Genomic DNA, 18172 nt, shown 5'->3' with positions numbered 1-18172 from the left:
ATGAAAAGCTTGAAGCTTGGTTACTCGATTATAAACACATTATCTACAAATTTTACATTGTAACAACATTCAAACACATAGAAATAAAGCCCTTATGGACAATTAAGAGTGTAAGTTTACTTACTAAAATTTCATAAACTCAAACTTTGCGGGAAAAAGAAGTCACAAATCAAAACGGAATGGATTAGTATTTATTTCCGACTAAAGTTCAGTTACAAATATTTTGTACATGTTCAGGAAAGAAAACAAAAATAAAACTGAAATGCAACACCAAAAACTTGAGACAGTATTAATGACACTATGGCTGAGATACACACTGGAACCTGTGGCTGATCCAGATTTCAGAAATGTTCATATGGGAGGGTCGTAATGGGATTATGGGGGTACCTTCATGACGAATAACAGTAAATACTTACTAAATGACGTTAACGATAATTTTTGGTGTTTGATGATAAAATGTACACTTTCTTTTAGACGATAAAAGCATCGACTGATTTTGACAAATCACTTTAATTTTTTTACAAAAAGGATGGTTATGATATTTACGATAATTATTTGAGACCTCTGACGAATTATGATAAGGATATTTTGACGAATCACGGTAAAATTTTATCCAATTAATGCAAACGGTACCCCAAAAGAGACTGTTTGACACCTGACGTAAAGGGCATTAGTACCCTCATAAGGGGGCTCATTGACTGCCTATATAAGTCTAAGAGGGAACTTGCTCCTGTCATGCTTTAGTTGTGAGTTACAATGTAAGATCAGTTAAGAAAGTCATATTTCCAGTTTAAACACAAGTTGTGTTGCCAGTTACAATTGATGATCGAGTTATCCAGTTATTGGTACAAATGTTGAGTTGCCAGTTGAAAAAGTGGAATTACAAATTAAATTTCAAGATTGAGTCCATGCAGTTATGAATATAGCTAGAGCCTAGAATTTAAAAGTTGAGAAGTCGGGTAGAGAGTTAAAAAAATTCTTTAGTTTAAGTTGAGAGTTAACATGGTTAAGAAAGTCCAAAATGTATAAAAAATAAATGACTTAATTGTATCATAATGGTATTAATTCTTCTTCTTTCCAGTTATATTTAATATTATTTAATATTATTAGTTACATAGTGTGCTAGTGACCTAATACGGTATACATGGGGTCAGTAAATTCCATATGGGGTGAGAGCATCCATCCATCCATCAGTTGTTGGATGGTTAAGTATGTTTCTCAGAATCTAAGATACTATTAGCAATAAATTAACTATTTGGGGTGCATGGAATAATTACAAAGTGTAAATTTCATTTGACTTTGACCACATTTTCATGGTTTTTTTTGTAAGGTCTGTTTGCAGATGCTGCAATCAATAGGTTAAATTTTCTAGTATATTTGGTGTATCCGGTATGTAATGATTGATTGTAAGGATTGTTTACCTGACCATATAGTTTTAGGTTAAGAACTATATGCCCTGAGATTTTTACTCGAATCAGACAGCCTGTTGTTGAATTGTTGCTCCTGAATTGGTAATTTTAAGAGTCAAATAGAATTAAACTTAGCCACAATTTTCAATAGGGTATCTTAATTTAAAAAATATGTCTGATGACCCTGTCCACATGGCTGCCATTGCTAAAAAAAGAACATAGGGGTTTACTTTAGAAATCTTAAGGGAAAATTGTAAAAAAAACAAAATTCAAATGATCACATCTTGAAAACTAGTTTAGATAATGATAAGGGTTCTACAGTAGCTATTGTATGTCTAGTTTCTAGTGGGATGACCTGCTTTTAATTTAACAACTGGGCCAAATTAAACCAAATTTGGCGTCATTATTGGGGTATTCAATACTATTTATTATGATTTAAACCTTACTATCATACATGATTTCCAAAACTACAGTTTATACAGGTGAGTGACACAGGCTCTTGAGAGCGTCTAGTTTTTAATCTCAGGGATGATTCCAGGTGTTTTCAAATGGGTCCCTTGAACATCAAATTGGGAATTTTAATCCCAATTGGGAATCTTTTATGCATAAAATCTAAGACGAAATCATATCATTTTCTTGTAAAAACGGAAAATGTATATTAAGTTTAACCTCTTAGACTACACTGATTTAAGAAGTTGTAACATTTTGAATAATACTGGATGGGCTACTGATTATGATATATATGATTCTGACCTCATAGATATGATCACCAGATTACTTGAAAGTTATTGGATTGGGACCAGGGAAGTGGTATTACATGAATATCACTGCACATGATGCACTAGTCCAAATGATTATTACGTCTTGAAAGGCTATTATATTTTTATTTTCTTCAACGCCTTACTTCGAAGTAACCTAAGCATATTACATATACATAAACATAATATACCAGCTAACATAAATCTATGGCAAGCTGTCTTACTATTTAATCAAATGTCAAGATATCTCATGTAATATATAAGATATCCCATTTAATATATAAGATATCTTCTATAGTTTCATTTACATAAGATGTCTTATATATATTATATGAGATATCTTATATATTATATAAAATATCTCATAAGTTTATTAGAGATCTCTGAAAGTATATGAGATATCTTCTATAGTTTCATTTACATATGTATATAGTTTATAAAATATCTTATATGGTTAATAAGATATCTTTCATATAAGATACACTGTATATCTTAAAAACAATACATATAGTTTATAAAATATCTTATATAGTTAATAAGATATCTCATATAGTTTATAAGATATCTTATATAATCTATAAGATATGTTATATCAACTATAAGTTATATCTCTTATATTTTATGAAATTATTTTAAAAATTTCAAATTTCATAAACTTTATAATATATCTTATTTAATCTGTAAGATATTTCATATAATATCTTATAAACTATACAAGATATCTTGAAATTAAATGAAATAGCAAAATGGCTTGCTATATATAAACCAATGAAAAAATCATCCATTTGGTATTTTTTCAACAGGTCATCTTTATAAGTTTACTTTGATTAAAATGGATTTAAAATTGAACTGGTCCATTGTCGTGTTCAGTGAGACATGTGAGACAAAGTCCTAAACTTTTTCGGAAATACCGATTTTTATTTTATTTTCATAAATTGTAAATTTATATTCACAAATATTTTTTTGGGGCCGCTAGCCGATTTCAGGGCCGCCAAGCGGACCTAAACTATATAGTGGAATCATCCCTGAATCTAGAAAAATGTTTACATATACATGTATGTTCAGAAGAAATTTAATTTAATTTTTTAAATACTTTCAGATAAAAAACAGAAGCAGACCTACTGTTGATAATGTACATTGATGTTACTGTTATGTCTGAGAAAGGACTAAATTCATGGACAGAGAATTGAAGTACAGAATTGGTTTTAGTCAGTGTCAGAGTGGCATAGAAATGCTTAACAATGTGGTATGTAAAACTTTTTGGACTTACTCTCCTGTCTTTATGTAGTGGACCAGGACAGAATGTATATTCTTATCACTACTCAGGGAAAAATGTTATTTTTACACGGTCTATTAGAGCAGCAGTCAATATATCAGAACTAGACACTTTAGGAACTGGTAGAAGGTCTGAACATGAGATAGAACAAGATTCAAAAGTTATTTCATCAACAGCTGCATCCATACCAGAATCCACTCCTGAAGGTGAATCTGTACAAGAATCTACTGTTGAAGTTGAATCCATACTTAAATCCATTCCTTATGGTGAATCAGTACCTGATTCCACTCTTGAAGATGAAATAGAATCAGAATCCATTCCTGATGGTGAATCAGAACCAGAATCCACTCCTAAAGGTGAACCAATACAAGAGTCCACTATTGCAGGTAAATCAGGACCTGAGTCCATTCCTGAAGGTGAACCAATACCAGAGTCCACTGTTGCAGGTAAATCAGGACCAGAATCCATTCCTGAAGGTGAACCAATACCAGAGTCCATTCCTGAAGGTATACCAATACCAAAGTCCATTTCTGAAGGTGAACCAATACCAGAGTCCGTTTTTGAACGTGAACCAATACCAGAGTCCATTCCTGATGGTGAACCAATACTAGAATCTGCTATTGAAGGTGAAACAGTACCAGAATCCACTATTGAAGGTGAACCAATACCAGAATCTACTAGTAAAGGTGAACCAATACCAAAGGTCATTCCTGAAGGTCAACCAAGACCAGAATCTGCTATTGAAGGTCAACCAATTCCAGAATCCACTATTGAAGGTGAACCAATACCAAAATCTACTATTAAAGGTGAACCAATATCAAAATCTATTATTAAAGGTGAACCAATACCCGAGTCCATTCCTGAAGGTGAACCAATACCAGAATCCACTATTGAAGGTAAACCGATACCAGAATCTGCTATTAAAGGTGAACCAATACCCGAGTCCATTCCTGAAGGTGAACCAATACCCGAGTCCATTCCTGAAGGTGAACCAATACCAGAATCTGCTATTAAAGGTGAACCAATACCAGAATCTGCTATTGAAGGTGAACCAATACCAAAATTCACTATTGAAGGTGAACCAATACCAAAATCTACTATTAAAGGTGAACCAATACCAGAGTGCATTCTTGAAGGTGAACCAATACTAGAATATTCTTTTAGAGGTGAATCAGTACCAGAATCCATTCTAGTAGATGAACCAATACCAAACTCCACAATTGACGATGAAACAGTAACAGAATCCATTCCAGTAGGTGAATCATCACCAGAATCCATTCCTAAAGGTGAATCAATACCCGAATCCATTCCTGAAGGTGAATCAATACCAGAATCCACTCTTGCAGGAAAATCAATATCAGAATCCATTCCTGGAGGTGAACCACAACCAAAATCCACTATTGATGGTGAAACAGTACCAGAATTCATTCCAGTAGGTGAATCATCACCAGAATCCATTCCTGAAGGTGAATCAATACCAGAATCCACTCTTGCAGGACAATCAATATCAGAATCCATTCCTGGAGGTGTACCACAACCAAAATCCACTATTGACGGTGAAACAGTAACAGAATCAATTCCAGTAGGTGAATCATCACATGAATGTACTCTTGAAGGTGAAACAGTACCAGAATCCATTCCTGAAGGTGAATCAGTATCAGAATCCATTCCTGGAGGTGAACCAATACCAGGATCCATTCCAGTAGGTAAATCATCACCAGAATCCATTCCTGAAGGTGAACCAATACCAAAATCCATTCCTGAAGGTGAACCAATACCAGAATCCATTCCTGAAGGTGAACCAATACCAGTATCCACTATTGACGGTGAAACAGTACCAGAATTCTTTCCAGTAGGTGAATCATCACCAGAATCTATTCCTGAAGGTGAATCAATACCAGAATCCATTCCTGAAGGTGAATCAATACCAGAATCCATTCCAGTAGGTGAATCATCACCTGAACCTACTCTTGAAAGGGAATTAGTATCCAAATCCATTTCTAAAGGGGAATCAGTACCAGAATCTACTCTTGAAGTTGAATATATACTAGAATCATTTCATGAAGGTGAATCAGTACCAGAATCCCCTCTTGATGGTGAATCAGTACCAGAATCCCCTTTTGATGATGAATCAGTACCAGAATCCCCTTTTGATGATGAATCAGTACCAGAATTTGAACCTAAAGGTCACTTTGCTGAGCCTATTCCAGATTGGGATGTTGCTATGAAACAGTACAAATGGGGATGGGATTTTTTGGTCTATTTGTTTGGAATAATGTTCCTTTTACTTGGATCTTACAATGTATTTAATATTGTTCGATTACTACCAATGCAACATTTATTCAGTCGGAATTACTTTGTGATGTTAAATATTTTGATTGCCGTCATAGCTATCTTGAGAGGATTATATCTTTTAATTGATGCACAAAATAGAAATGAGACATTTCCCATAATACTTAATTACTTCCTGTACAGTACAGCATTTCCATGTTTGACGTCTGCTTTTAGTATCTTGTTTTATGCATTGTTACTGGCAACCAAAGTCCAGGTGCTTTCAACAAAAATACAGAAACTTACAGTTCTTATTGGGATAATTATTTTTCATTTTGGGTTGTCAATAGTTACTGACATTATTGTTGGGTTATTTGCCAGAGCACAGGTATTAATGTTAATATGTCAGCTTTTCTATATTGTATGGGGAACAATTTTATTTGCTGGATTTTTATACATATTCACAAAGTTGAGAAAAGCAGCAATACGTCGTTCAAAAATTTCCATTCACAGAGGACACACAGACAGATTTACATATCAAACTAGAAGGACGGCTGTAAGAAGAAATGTTATATCTGTTTCAAGTGACTATACTTCTAGAAAAATAAAGAGAGGGAAAAAGACTAAATATAATTTGAATACCTCAGTGAAAATTACTCTGATAGCAGCAATTCTTGGACTGGTATGTGTTCTGCTGGAAATATATGGAATATTTGGTGTATATAAGATTCAGATTGATAATCATTCTCCCGAACCATGGCCTTATTTTTCATACCAGTTTCTTTTACGATTGGTTGAATTTTGTATGTGTTTTTTAATGGTATATGTAACTACACAGTCTGTTAATTTCCAAAAAACAAGTTGGCATGATATTGTTGAAAGAGCTTATGAAACTTTTGGATGTAGTTGCTGTACTCATCAGCAAAATGAAACAAAGAGCTTTGAATTCATATCACCGGCATTAGATGTGAATCATAACATTGACAAAAATCATGAATGGGTAACACCTAAGTTTCATGAAAAAAAGAAAAAGGAGAAACCAAGTTTACATGCAAGATTCAAAAAACGCTTTATTAATGGATTTGGAAGGTCAAGGTCATCATTAACAACCAATCTGCCAGATCTGGTTCATGGTGCTGTCATTCAAGAAAAAGGAAATGCTAGCATTGATCTTAGTAACACTTGTGTTGAAATCCATGAAAAATCTCAAAATAATTCTATTTTCATCATAGAAATGGAATTCAATGTAAAGGACATTGAGGCAATCAAATGTGATTTCCCAATGAAAAGATCTCAAACAGGTGACATTGCATCAGTTGACGGAATTAGTTTTGTCACTTCTGAAACTTTTGGAAGCAATTTGAATTTGTCTGCTGTGAGCTTGATGGAAAGTATGGAAATTGAATTAAAACAAGCATTTGAAAGAAGTTTTGGACAAACTAGTTTACACAAGTCTGCTTCTAACAACTCCTGCACAGTTGGTCTTGACGGTTCAGGACTAAAAGATTTTAACAGTGAATCTGCATAATAAAAACTGATTATTAAAATTCTGATGAACATTCTTAATTGTTAGATACATGTATTTTTTATAAGTTTGGAAGATGAAAAAAAAACTTTTTAAAATATTGTTAGAATTGATAATTTTTCCTTTGGGTTTGCCAGCCTGATAGCATGTTTGATTTTTGTCTACATGTATGATGATGCTTCAGCCTCAGTGACATATCACTTCTATGGAGATTATGTTCTCCCATTTAATATTTATTCTTTATGAAAATTTTGCATAATTTAAATGTTAAAGCTTTATTGTGTCTGTGATTAGGTCTGTATATGATATTAAGTCAATGATATTAAGTCAATGATATTTGGTATGCAGTTGTAAAGCCAGGTCTCATTTTCAAATTAATCTTTTCCCTTGATCCTCAGTCAAGGAATTGGAAAGTTTTGCATAACTTACATTATCTGTTGCCAAATTGATCATATCTGAAGAATTACAAACAGTCTTGTTGAAATATCGCTGTTTTTCAACAGTTTATTTCAGTGAGGATGCATAAAAGGAATAAATTAAAATCCGTTATTTTCCATTTTCTATTTTCAACTCCTATAAAACTTATTATTTTCCAATTTATTTTGGTGTAATATTTAGATAATTAGTAAATAAAAGGCATATTATTTAGTAAATTTACATTATTATTCTGTATTATGCATATTTTTTTGTGTAGTTTGAAATATTTTATTTTTTATATTCAATATTATGCTGTTATAAATTGTTTATAATTAAGATTAGTTAGTAATTCAAAATAGTATAGAAAGGGAGATAAGTCTAGTTGGTTTTGAATACTTTATCAAGCATTTGTTTCGAATTTTAAAGGAAGCAAGTTTTTTTTTGTTAAAGTAGCCATTATCAGAAAAGCAAGTTGATAGTTACATCAAATAGCAGAAAAACTAAGAAATACATTGTTTTTTGTACTTTTTAAAAAATTCTGTCAACATGTACAGCTTGCCTGAGAAAATAAGTACAAAAAATATTTATTTTAGGTGTAATTATTGTATTTTGGTAGAAGTACACAGTAAACAATGATTTTGCTGTTGATATGTCATCATTTATATTTCAATGTACATATATGATATCATCTGTAAAGTGGGGCTTTGCTAATAATTAATATTTGGTATTTTTTTTTAGAATATATTTATAAAACTATACTGTTATTTTGAGGTTTTGAGATTACAATATGTTGATTTGTATATATAATGGTGCTGATGTGGTAATTGTGATTTTGAGAATGTTTATTTTATTAAAAAGTTTTGTTTTGTAATTTGGTTTTGTATAACGAAAGATTAAAAACCATTTATAGGATGAAAACAAAGTTTTGATATTTTAAAAAAGAAAGAACATTATAAAGAAAGAAAAGTATGAATTATCCCCCCTTTGATTAATATAGAGATAACAATAAACTTTTGTAGACTCATTACATATGAACAATTCTAAATTTCACTGTGGAAGTGGACACTGTTTTGCATTCATCTTGTGTGTATGTTCCTCTGTTCATTTACAGCTGTTATCCTATTTCTAGCAAGTTAAAGGTCTGGTTTGCTTGCTTTTTTAATGTTTGCTCAACATTATAATTGAGATTGACATCTGAAAATGATATAAAAAGGCAGAGTTAAATTTGGATACATGTACATGATATTTTAATTTGATTGGACATTATCAAACTATCAAATTTACCTATATACAGATTTGATATAAAAAAGAAGATGTGGTATGATTGCCAATGAGACATCTGTCCACAAAAGACCAAAATGACACAGAAATTAACAACTGTCGGTCACCATACGGCCTTCAACATTGAGCAAAGCCCATACTGCATAGTCAGCTATAAAGAGCCCCTCCACCTACTTATATTGTTTGCAGATGTCAATCTTAATTACAATGCTTGAGCAAACTTTAATACAAACAAAGCAAGCAAGCCAACCAAAACTTTAACTTGCTAGCATTTTAGGATAACAGTTGTTAACAAATATTCTGTCACACTTTTCCTCAGGTACAACTGAACAAAATACTTTGTTTTTGTTGAAGCTTGACAGTGATCAGTTGTAACGAGTTCCTGTCGGTTGATATGTTGAAGTTTTCATTATGTCTGATGAACTGAAAATGATTCTTCACACACTTTTCTCATGTGTAACTCAATACTGAACATAATTATCTCATATTTCAAGTCAATGAGTTATAAAGTGGGCACACTTATAGAATCTGTCAGAGACCTACAGCTACTTTTTTGTTTTCCAGTATTTTAACTTTTCTCATCTCAGACATCCCTGGAAGGTCCTCTTTATAAATATTAAAAGATAAGGGTAGATATACATGACACTATCCCCAATAAGTCGAGCAAAAACAGAAAAGTTAAGCTTGGTCCTTACTAGTTATGAATGATGATCATACATTCAGACTAATTTGAAACCTCACAAAGGCTCTGTTAATTAAGAAAGAATAAGCAGTGAAAGAGTTAAAATTTAAAACTGATTAATTTAATACAATATAAGATCATAGTTTTATAGAAAACACTGATTGCAAAAGAATGCTCCACTTTGCTGTATTTTGTGTTAAAGATCTGAGTTCATTTTTGATGGCCATTTAGGTACTTACTATTTTAGGGTCCTGGTCATTTTTAAAGTTCATTATAACAAAATAGTTTTATAGAAAACTGTTGTTTATATTAATTATGCTCTACTCTGCAGTGCCTTGTTGGGTTCATTGATGATTTTCTATATGATTGTTCAAAATTTGTGGAATATTTTAAGCAAGGTTGAAATCACTTACTGAATAGTCAAGTGTTGCAAATTTTGTTGTCATATATGTATTGCATATTCAATTTCATTTATTTTTTTTCGTTTCGACCAACCTAGGTGCATTATGTTATTCGGTTTGTGCATCCGTTGATCAGTTTGTCCCCCTGCAGGTTAAAGTTTTTGGTCAATATAGTTTTTGATAAAGTTGAAGTCCAATCAACTTGAAACTTAGTACATTGTATATGGACACATGTTCTATATGATATTTCTAATTCTAATGCCAAATTAGAGTTTTGACCCCAATTGCACAGTCCACTGAACATATAAAATGATAGTGTGAGTTGAGCATTCTTTCTTGTTACAAAACTGAATTTCACCTATTTTATGATTACCTATTAAATTCAAGATGATACTACATGTATAACTGTCTATACCTTAGAAAATGTATTGCAAATATGATAAGATTTGTATATTGAAGGTCAAGAAAATCATATGGATTAGCTTAATTTGTATTTGCAGATATCATTGCCATGAAGATTATGATATCCTTTGTGCAAATATCAGTTAATTTTGGTCATACTTCAGACAGTTTGAGTTGCATGCACATGCTATTAACAGGAAACTTCCTTAAACTATCTTGTATCTATGTTTCGTTTCACATATCAGTTCAGTTATATCAGGTTAAACTTTTGGTATGAATTTCCTTAAAGGACAAATAATCAACATATATTTGTTTTATGTTTATGTTTATAAGGAGATATAGGATATACACCAATGAGACAGCAACCCAATAACATAAACAACAAAAACTCATCTAAAGGTCAATACTGTAAATTGAGAAGTTATTGTAATTTTGTCATTTTAGATTAAAATGAGATTTTTATTTTTTGCGATATTAAGAAAAATCCTGTTTAATTCAGATAAAAAAATCAAAATGAGAGTTTAAATTATTGCAAATATAACTCTGTCACATGTTTTGCAATTGTAAAAACATTGCAAGAATTTCTGTATCTACAGTATATATATGGTCTTCAACAGTAGACACGTTTTCACTTGTACCATACTATGTGTATTATGTATGTAGAAGAGGTGACTTTATATATTGTAATGAGGTTCATTCTGTAGATATTCTGTATTCTCACTATCACTTGCAGTATGGGAAGGATATCTGAACAAAGACAAAACGTCAGGGTGTCTAGCAAACCTAAATTGGTATGGGCAAAACAAACTACAAGGGTAAACCCAATTTTAAATGGGTTTATATATCTTTAAATCTGTGATGAAAGTAAAGCACCAGATGAATGCAGTCAAGTTACTGTAAATTTAAAACTATTCATATCTATATAAAAATTGCTGTCCTATTGGCTCACCTATTGGTTTTTACTGCATATAATATCACATTCCGTAAATCCATACAAACAAGTATTGTTAGGATCTTTAAATTAATCTAGGGGGAAAATGTGCATAAAGATTTAGATGCACAAAAAACTGATGCTATGCACTAATAAAAATTCTTTTAATATCAAACAAAGTGATTTAGGTTCTTTCACTAATTTGAATTACATGGTTTCATATTTTCTCAGTATGAGTATTTAATATTTTGGAAATAGTCCAGTTCATTGCGTTTCACTATGAATGTAGCATTTACACCTTCACTGAATGGTTTAACCTTTGCACAATTTTGCATATATTGTTTGTATTCCATTGTTATATCACAGGTGTAGAAGCCATCATGGCTGTAATGAAGCATGGTAATCGTGTCTGCTTACTTGATCATATCTAAAGGGAGATAATTGCATGATCATTACCTGCTAATTCAAATCTCTTGCAGTGCAAATCTACATTGATAATTTGGAATGAATGAATGTTTGAGGAAGATTAATTTCTTTCAAATGTAAGTATATAGTATATTTTAATACCAAAAGAGCTTATTAGTAATTGGTTAATTTTACATGAAAAAAAAGTGGGTTTTTTTTTCAAAAAATGTCATAAAAAATAAAAAATAAAATTTTCTAAACATTAAAATGTAAAGTTTAAATAAAAAAGAACTTATTAAGTGGATAAAAAAAACTATTTTATTATTTATTTTCTATAAAAAGTGGCAATTGGTTTGAATTGACATGGTACTATCAGTGACAGATCCAGAAATTTTCAAAAGTGGGGCCCACTGACTGCCTAAGAGGGGGCCAACTCCAAACGTGCTTCATTGATTCCCTATATAATCAAACAATTTTTTCCCAGAAAAGGAGGGGCCTGGGCCCTCCCCCTTTGATCCACCTCTGACTATGATCGAGTAACACATTTTATCATGAACTATAATCTGTTGTTTCTTTTAGAAAAGACAAGCACCTCAATATGTTCTTTAACATTGTAAGTTATATATGATAAAAAAATAAACAACATTATTCTGCATGGTTTAAAGTCACTTGAAAATTAATGGATTAGACAATTTGATATTGCTGGGAAGTGTCTAAATTTACTTCAACTGAAATTTAAGATAAAAGATAAAGATCTTTTATTTAAACCAGTGATCAATGTTTGTTGTTAGTTAATAATGTTGGTCACACAGGGGTTAAGTGGTATAAGTAGTTCATGTTCAGTGATCACTAGCTTTCAACAATGAGTTGAGGACTCAGGCAAGGTGCATGGGTCTATCCAGTTTTTCTGCTAAAGGTCGTCTGTTCTTGCTGTGTACTCTCGCTGGTTTTCTCAACAAATAAAAGCTGCCTGCAAAAAAAAAAGGAAAGAATGCAGAATGTGGCTTTAAATACTAGCAATCAATCAACCTATAAAAATATGAGCTGGGGAAATTGGTTTTATCATAGATGTAATACCCATTATTACATCTATGGTTTTATGGACGGAAAAAGAATAAATTTGCTCTCAGTGGAATAATGTCTCCTTTATATAGGAGAAATTTATTTTTTGAAGTCTTCCATTCCCATGCATAGGGGTCTTAAATATAATAATAGTGCAACTGAAATGAATTTATGATTAAAAGATTACTTTTTTTTTATAGAAGCGATACATTTCAAGTGAAAGACTGGCATAGATAAGATTTCGTAGTCTGACTGAGTCCCATAGAAAATAATAAAATAAATTAAAAATTAAAAATTACAAGGCTTTCTTGGTTTAATATTTAAATTTTCAAAGGTTCTTGGTTTGATTTTAAAATTTTCAATGGTTTTTGTTGAGCCTGCAACTTTTGTTGCAGAAAGCTCGACATAGGAATAGTAATCTGGCAGTGGCGGCGGCGGTGGCTACGGCGGTGTTAGCTCACTTCTTAAAAGCTATATATTTTAGAAGGTGGAAGACCTGGATGCTTCATATTTTGTATATAGTTGCCTCATGTTACGAAGTTTCCGTCAGTCACATGTCCATTGTCCTTGACCTCATTTTCATGGTTCAGTGACCACTTGAAAAAAAAGTTCAGATTTTTTGTAATGTTAAATTCTCTCTTACTATAAGTAATAGGATAACTATATTTAGTATGTGCATACCTTGCAAGGTCCTCATGCCCGTCAGACAGTTTTCACTTGACCTCGACCTCATTTCATTGATCAGTGAGAAGGTTAAGTTTTGGTGGTCAAGTCCATATCTCAGATACTATAAGCAATAGGACTAGTATATTCGGTGTATGGAAGGACTGTAAGGTGTACATATCCAACTGGCAGTTGTCATCTGACCTTGACCTCATTTTCATGGTTCAGTGGTTAATAGTTAAGTTTTTGTGTTTTGGTCTGTTTTTCTCATACTTTATGCAATAGGTTTACTATATTTGTTGTATGGAATGATTGTAAGGTGTACATGTCTAGCGGGCAGATGTCATCTGAACTTGACCTCATTTTCATGGTCAGTGGTCAAAGTTAAGTTTTTGAGTTTTGGTCTTTTTATCTAATACTATATGTCATAGGTCAACTATGTTTGGTGCATGGAAATATTTTATGATCTATATGTCAGCCGTACAGGTTTTATTTGACCTTGACCTGGTTTTCACGGTTCATTGCTCAGTGTTAAGTTTTTTGTTTTGGTCTATTTTCTTAAACTATAAGCAATAGGTCAGCTATATTTGTTGTATGGAAGCATTGTTAGCTGTACATGTCTGCCTGGTATATGGTTCATCTGACCTTGACCTCATTTTCATGGTTCATTGATCAATGTTTAGATTTCTTGGTTAATGTTAAGTTTATGTGACAGTCGTAATAAAGCTTTATATTTAGGACTATCAACATAATATCAATGATTAGTAAAGAAGGCGAGACATTTCAGTGTGTGCACTCTTGTTTCTTCTTAAAAAAAACATTTTAAGGGTGAAACTTTTTATTATCAAAACTTGGAGCAAGGCTTTTATAGTTAAAGAAAGTGTTAAGTCACTGAAATCCTGATCTGAACATGAATAAAATTGAGAATGGAAATGGGGAATGTGTCAAAGAGACAACAACCCGACCAAATAAAAAACAACAGCAGAGGGTCACCAACAGGTCTTCAATGTAGCGAGAAATTTCCGCACCCGGAGGCGTCCTTCAGCTGGCCCCTAAACAAATATATACTAGTCCAGTGAAAATGAACGCCAAACTAATTTATGAATGTATATCATAAATGTATGTCTTAAGTCTGTGATAAAGATTTTCAGCTGTTTTCTCCCAAAGCAGGAGAAATATGCCACCATTTAAAAAACATAGTTTTTTTACAATGAGACATTTAATTTTATTTGTCAGTTTATTTTTAAAGGCAGAAACAGTGGGTCGATTTTTATCGACTGCATCAATACAAATATTTATATCCAGAAGACATCTAACAACAATTTTTCATATTTTGTACAGAGTGCATGAGTACATCATCATAATTCTAATCAAACTAAACAGAAACATTTGTCTAATTACTGTTAACATTACGATATCTTGTATTTGTACATTTATTGATAAAAATCGGCATCTTTATTCATAAATTATTCAAAGATCTTACTCTTATTTTTATACCTATCTAGATAAGAATGGATAATTCTATAGTAATAATTGTAATATTTTATCTTAATATTTTTGTAAATCCTCAATAAATTAGAAAGATTTATAAGAATAATTGACTTGAATGACAGTGCTTGTTTCTGATGAACAGATAATTTTTACATTAAGGATAACACATTAGATAGGGGTTTAATGGTCAAGAGGTGTAAAGATCTGTCTTGGTCAGCTGGAACTTAATCATCTTCTGTTGCAGGTATGTATAACAGTATTTGGCTAAGCTTTTTATATTTGTTTGTTTTAGTGGGTTTTTTTTCTTTCTATTATTTGAGGCCAAAATATTGATAAGATGTAAATTATAATGATACAAAATTGTCATTAATAATTGAGAAGCAATTTTAAACATTTCTCATGTGTTTATCTTTGCTTATTAACAAAGTGACTGGAACTATGGATATATTTATTTTCACAAATAAAGGAAAAATTGTATTTTCGTGGAGATTGAATTTCGTGGTTTATCCGAACTCTGCCTTAGTAGAAAAAGAGCACTTTGTGGAACATTTGATATTATGGTTAACCTATATAATTATCCACAAAAACTGTATAACATGGTATCCAAAAACAATATGAATCCCAAAATATTATATTGTTTTCATGCCTTTGAAGAAATTTTTTATATGAAGTTATGACACCTTAGTGTAGAAAAATGACTTATTCAATTAATAATATTAAACATTTATGTTGTTTAGTTCTTGTTAATTATCTATAACTCTACCAGTTTGTCAAATCAAAAGCTTTACACACATTTACACCTGGTGTTCTGTGATGAGAGGAATCTTGCTTTGTGGACATACTTATGTCAGGAATTTAGGTATTTACTAGTTTATGTGTTTCAAACAAAGAGTCTTTAAGATGAACTGACATTTACTTATATTTCTGTAAGTAATGAACTCTTTCTCTTAATTGGGGAATATTAAACTGATTGCAGAGTTAACTAAATATATCTATGCAGGGGTAGATCTAGCCATTTTCAAAAGGGAGTTTCCCAACCCAAGATAAAAAAAAAAGGGGGGTACAACCATATGTCCCCATTCAAATGCATTCATCGTCCCAAAAAAAGGGTGTGTTCCAACCCCGAAACCCTCCCCTTCGATCCGCCATTGCTATGACAAGAAGGTAAAAATTTAATGTGTGATTTGGAATTTAAAACAATACGTCAGTCCTAAATGAACAACAAGAAATGTAGAAATATTGTAAATTCATTTGGTTTTACAAAATGTTTTTATTAATTGCTGTTGATATCTCATATGTAATGTCGGATCCGTGGGAAGGTTCTGAGGGTTATAACCCCCTCCTTTTTTTGACGTTCAATGCATTTGAATAGGGACATATAGTTGGAACCCCCTTTCTCCTAAGTCAGGAACCCCCTTTTTAAAAATGGCTGGATCCACCACTGATATATACTTGTATTTGAAAGGAAGCAAATTTGGTTGAAACATTTTTTGGTTATAGAGTGTGAAACCGCAAATCTAACATGGGAGACATTCTCTATGCAATCAAAGGAGTTAAATGTCATTTTTGAACATGTTTACTCTAAATAATATTCAGTATTAAGATTTAAAACCCTAATGACTGGTAAGAGATCTGTTAGGTAAAAGTGTGCTTTAAATCTCCTGTGGTGATTTTCAAAAGATGGCAGGTATGACACACACCACAGTTCTTTTTAACCAGTTTTTACACAATATGTACTACAAATAAATCCCAACCTAGAACCATGGGTTTCATCACATGCCAGTCTATTGAACTTCTATAAAGTCTTAATCCTTGTGAGCTAATCCCAATTGACACATAAAGAGATAGGAGATGGTCAGTTTTGTGATAGTGTGAATTAGTTAATTATATCCCTATCTAGCAGAGCAAAAGCTTATTAACAAACAACAATAGTCAAATCTTCTTAATAGATTAGATATATTCATTGATGTATAGTGAATAAAAAACCTTTTTGGCATTGGATTTATCAGAATATTGCTTTCTTTTACTTTGTAAGAGATTAAAATGTGCAATATATGATATGTGGGGTTGAATTGATTGTATCAAATTCATATTGAGTGATTGCTAAACAAAATTACTGTAAACTTAGAAATGATTGAGAGCATGTATTAATGCAATTGTTGACGGATATACGTGAGCTAACCTAATGTCATTGCTGCCCAATATCCATAAAAGAGATAAAAAAAATCTGCATCAATTTTTTAAAGAACTTATGTGTGAATTGTCACCTTTCGTCAAAAATATGTCTTTTTTCTACTTTTTGCTGTACAATGCTAAATGCACATTTCCGCAGAAATATTAATCAGATACCATCATTAACGAGAAAATTACAAATCTTTAAGGTTTGGAAAATGATCAAAAACTGTAATGTAATTAGGGTTATATAACGGTTGAATTGTCGAAAGGAAATCATTTACTACATGTAAATCACATGGCATCTGTTATTAGATTATGTTATGTGTTTAAGAAATCAAATTTTTTGCCAAAACGACTAAATAATATTATGAATTCATGTTTTGTTAAAATGGAATACTACTAAGTGTTCTTTTATGTTAGTTGTAAAAGATATTGATTATAAATTTCTAAAAACCAGATAAGTTTTATTGTTCAGTGTTTTTTGTGGCATTCATTGATATACACCCTGTAGATATATTTTATTGAAATATCAGTTATGCAGTGTTTACATTTATTCTTTGTAGATAATTGTACAAAAAAGTATTTTATTATGCCATAGTGGTATTATATAATTATAAAAGAATGCAATAAGGGTATCGATATTTTGATAATGGTGCCAAGGAAATGATCTAAAATTAGATTTTCTGGTAATTACATTTCGGCTCTTTGAAAGTAGATAAAATTCTTCACCTTTAAAAGTGTTTTGTTGCTTTGGGTCAGTAACGTCTTATGTCTTTAGTACTGATGTCTATGTATTAAGTACATTTATTTTTGATCTAATTAATCTATAAAGTTTTTTCCATAAAGTTTACTATAATGTGAAAGGGTTTTGGTGTAAAAACTGAAATGATAGCTAGTAAGTTACCCTGATGTACCACAATAATTACATTAGAATTAAATATTACATTTTAGAATATATATATATATATTATATATGTATTCATTTAGCATAGGTAAGTAAATTGAATAGCTGACATCCATGTA

At 31.5% G+C, this 18172-nt stretch overlaps 1 protein-coding gene across 1 annotated transcript; it reads left to right on the top strand.

The window, feature by feature from the left end:
- Nucleotides 1-12: 12 nt before the first annotated feature.
- Nucleotides 13-7557, top strand: LOC143074114 (uncharacterized). Its single transcript, XM_076249663.1, has 2 exons — nt 13-110; nt 3267-7557. The coding sequence occupies exon 2, from the start codon at nt 3409-3411 to the stop codon at nt 7240-7242; it is 3834 nt and encodes a 1277-aa protein (XP_076105778.1). The 5' UTR covers nt 13-110; nt 3267-3408; the 3' UTR covers nt 7243-7557.
- The last annotated feature ends 10615 nt before the right edge of the window (nt 7558-18172 follow it).

Source organism: Mytilus galloprovincialis, chromosome 1 (assembly GCF_965363235.1).
Source record: "Mytilus galloprovincialis chromosome 1, xbMytGall1.hap1.1, whole genome shotgun sequence".
Lineage (NCBI taxonomy): Eukaryota > Metazoa > Mollusca > Bivalvia > Mytilida > Mytilidae > Mytilus > Mytilus galloprovincialis.
Note: the sequence above shows the minus strand (reverse complement) of the source record. Positions and strands in the feature narration are given on the sequence as shown.

Excerpts from the sequence above, each read along its gene's own strand:
- LOC143074114 (XM_076249663.1), top strand. The coding sequence starts at position 3,409 with ATGTGGTATGTAAAACTTTTTGGACTTACTCTCCTGTCTTTATGTAGT.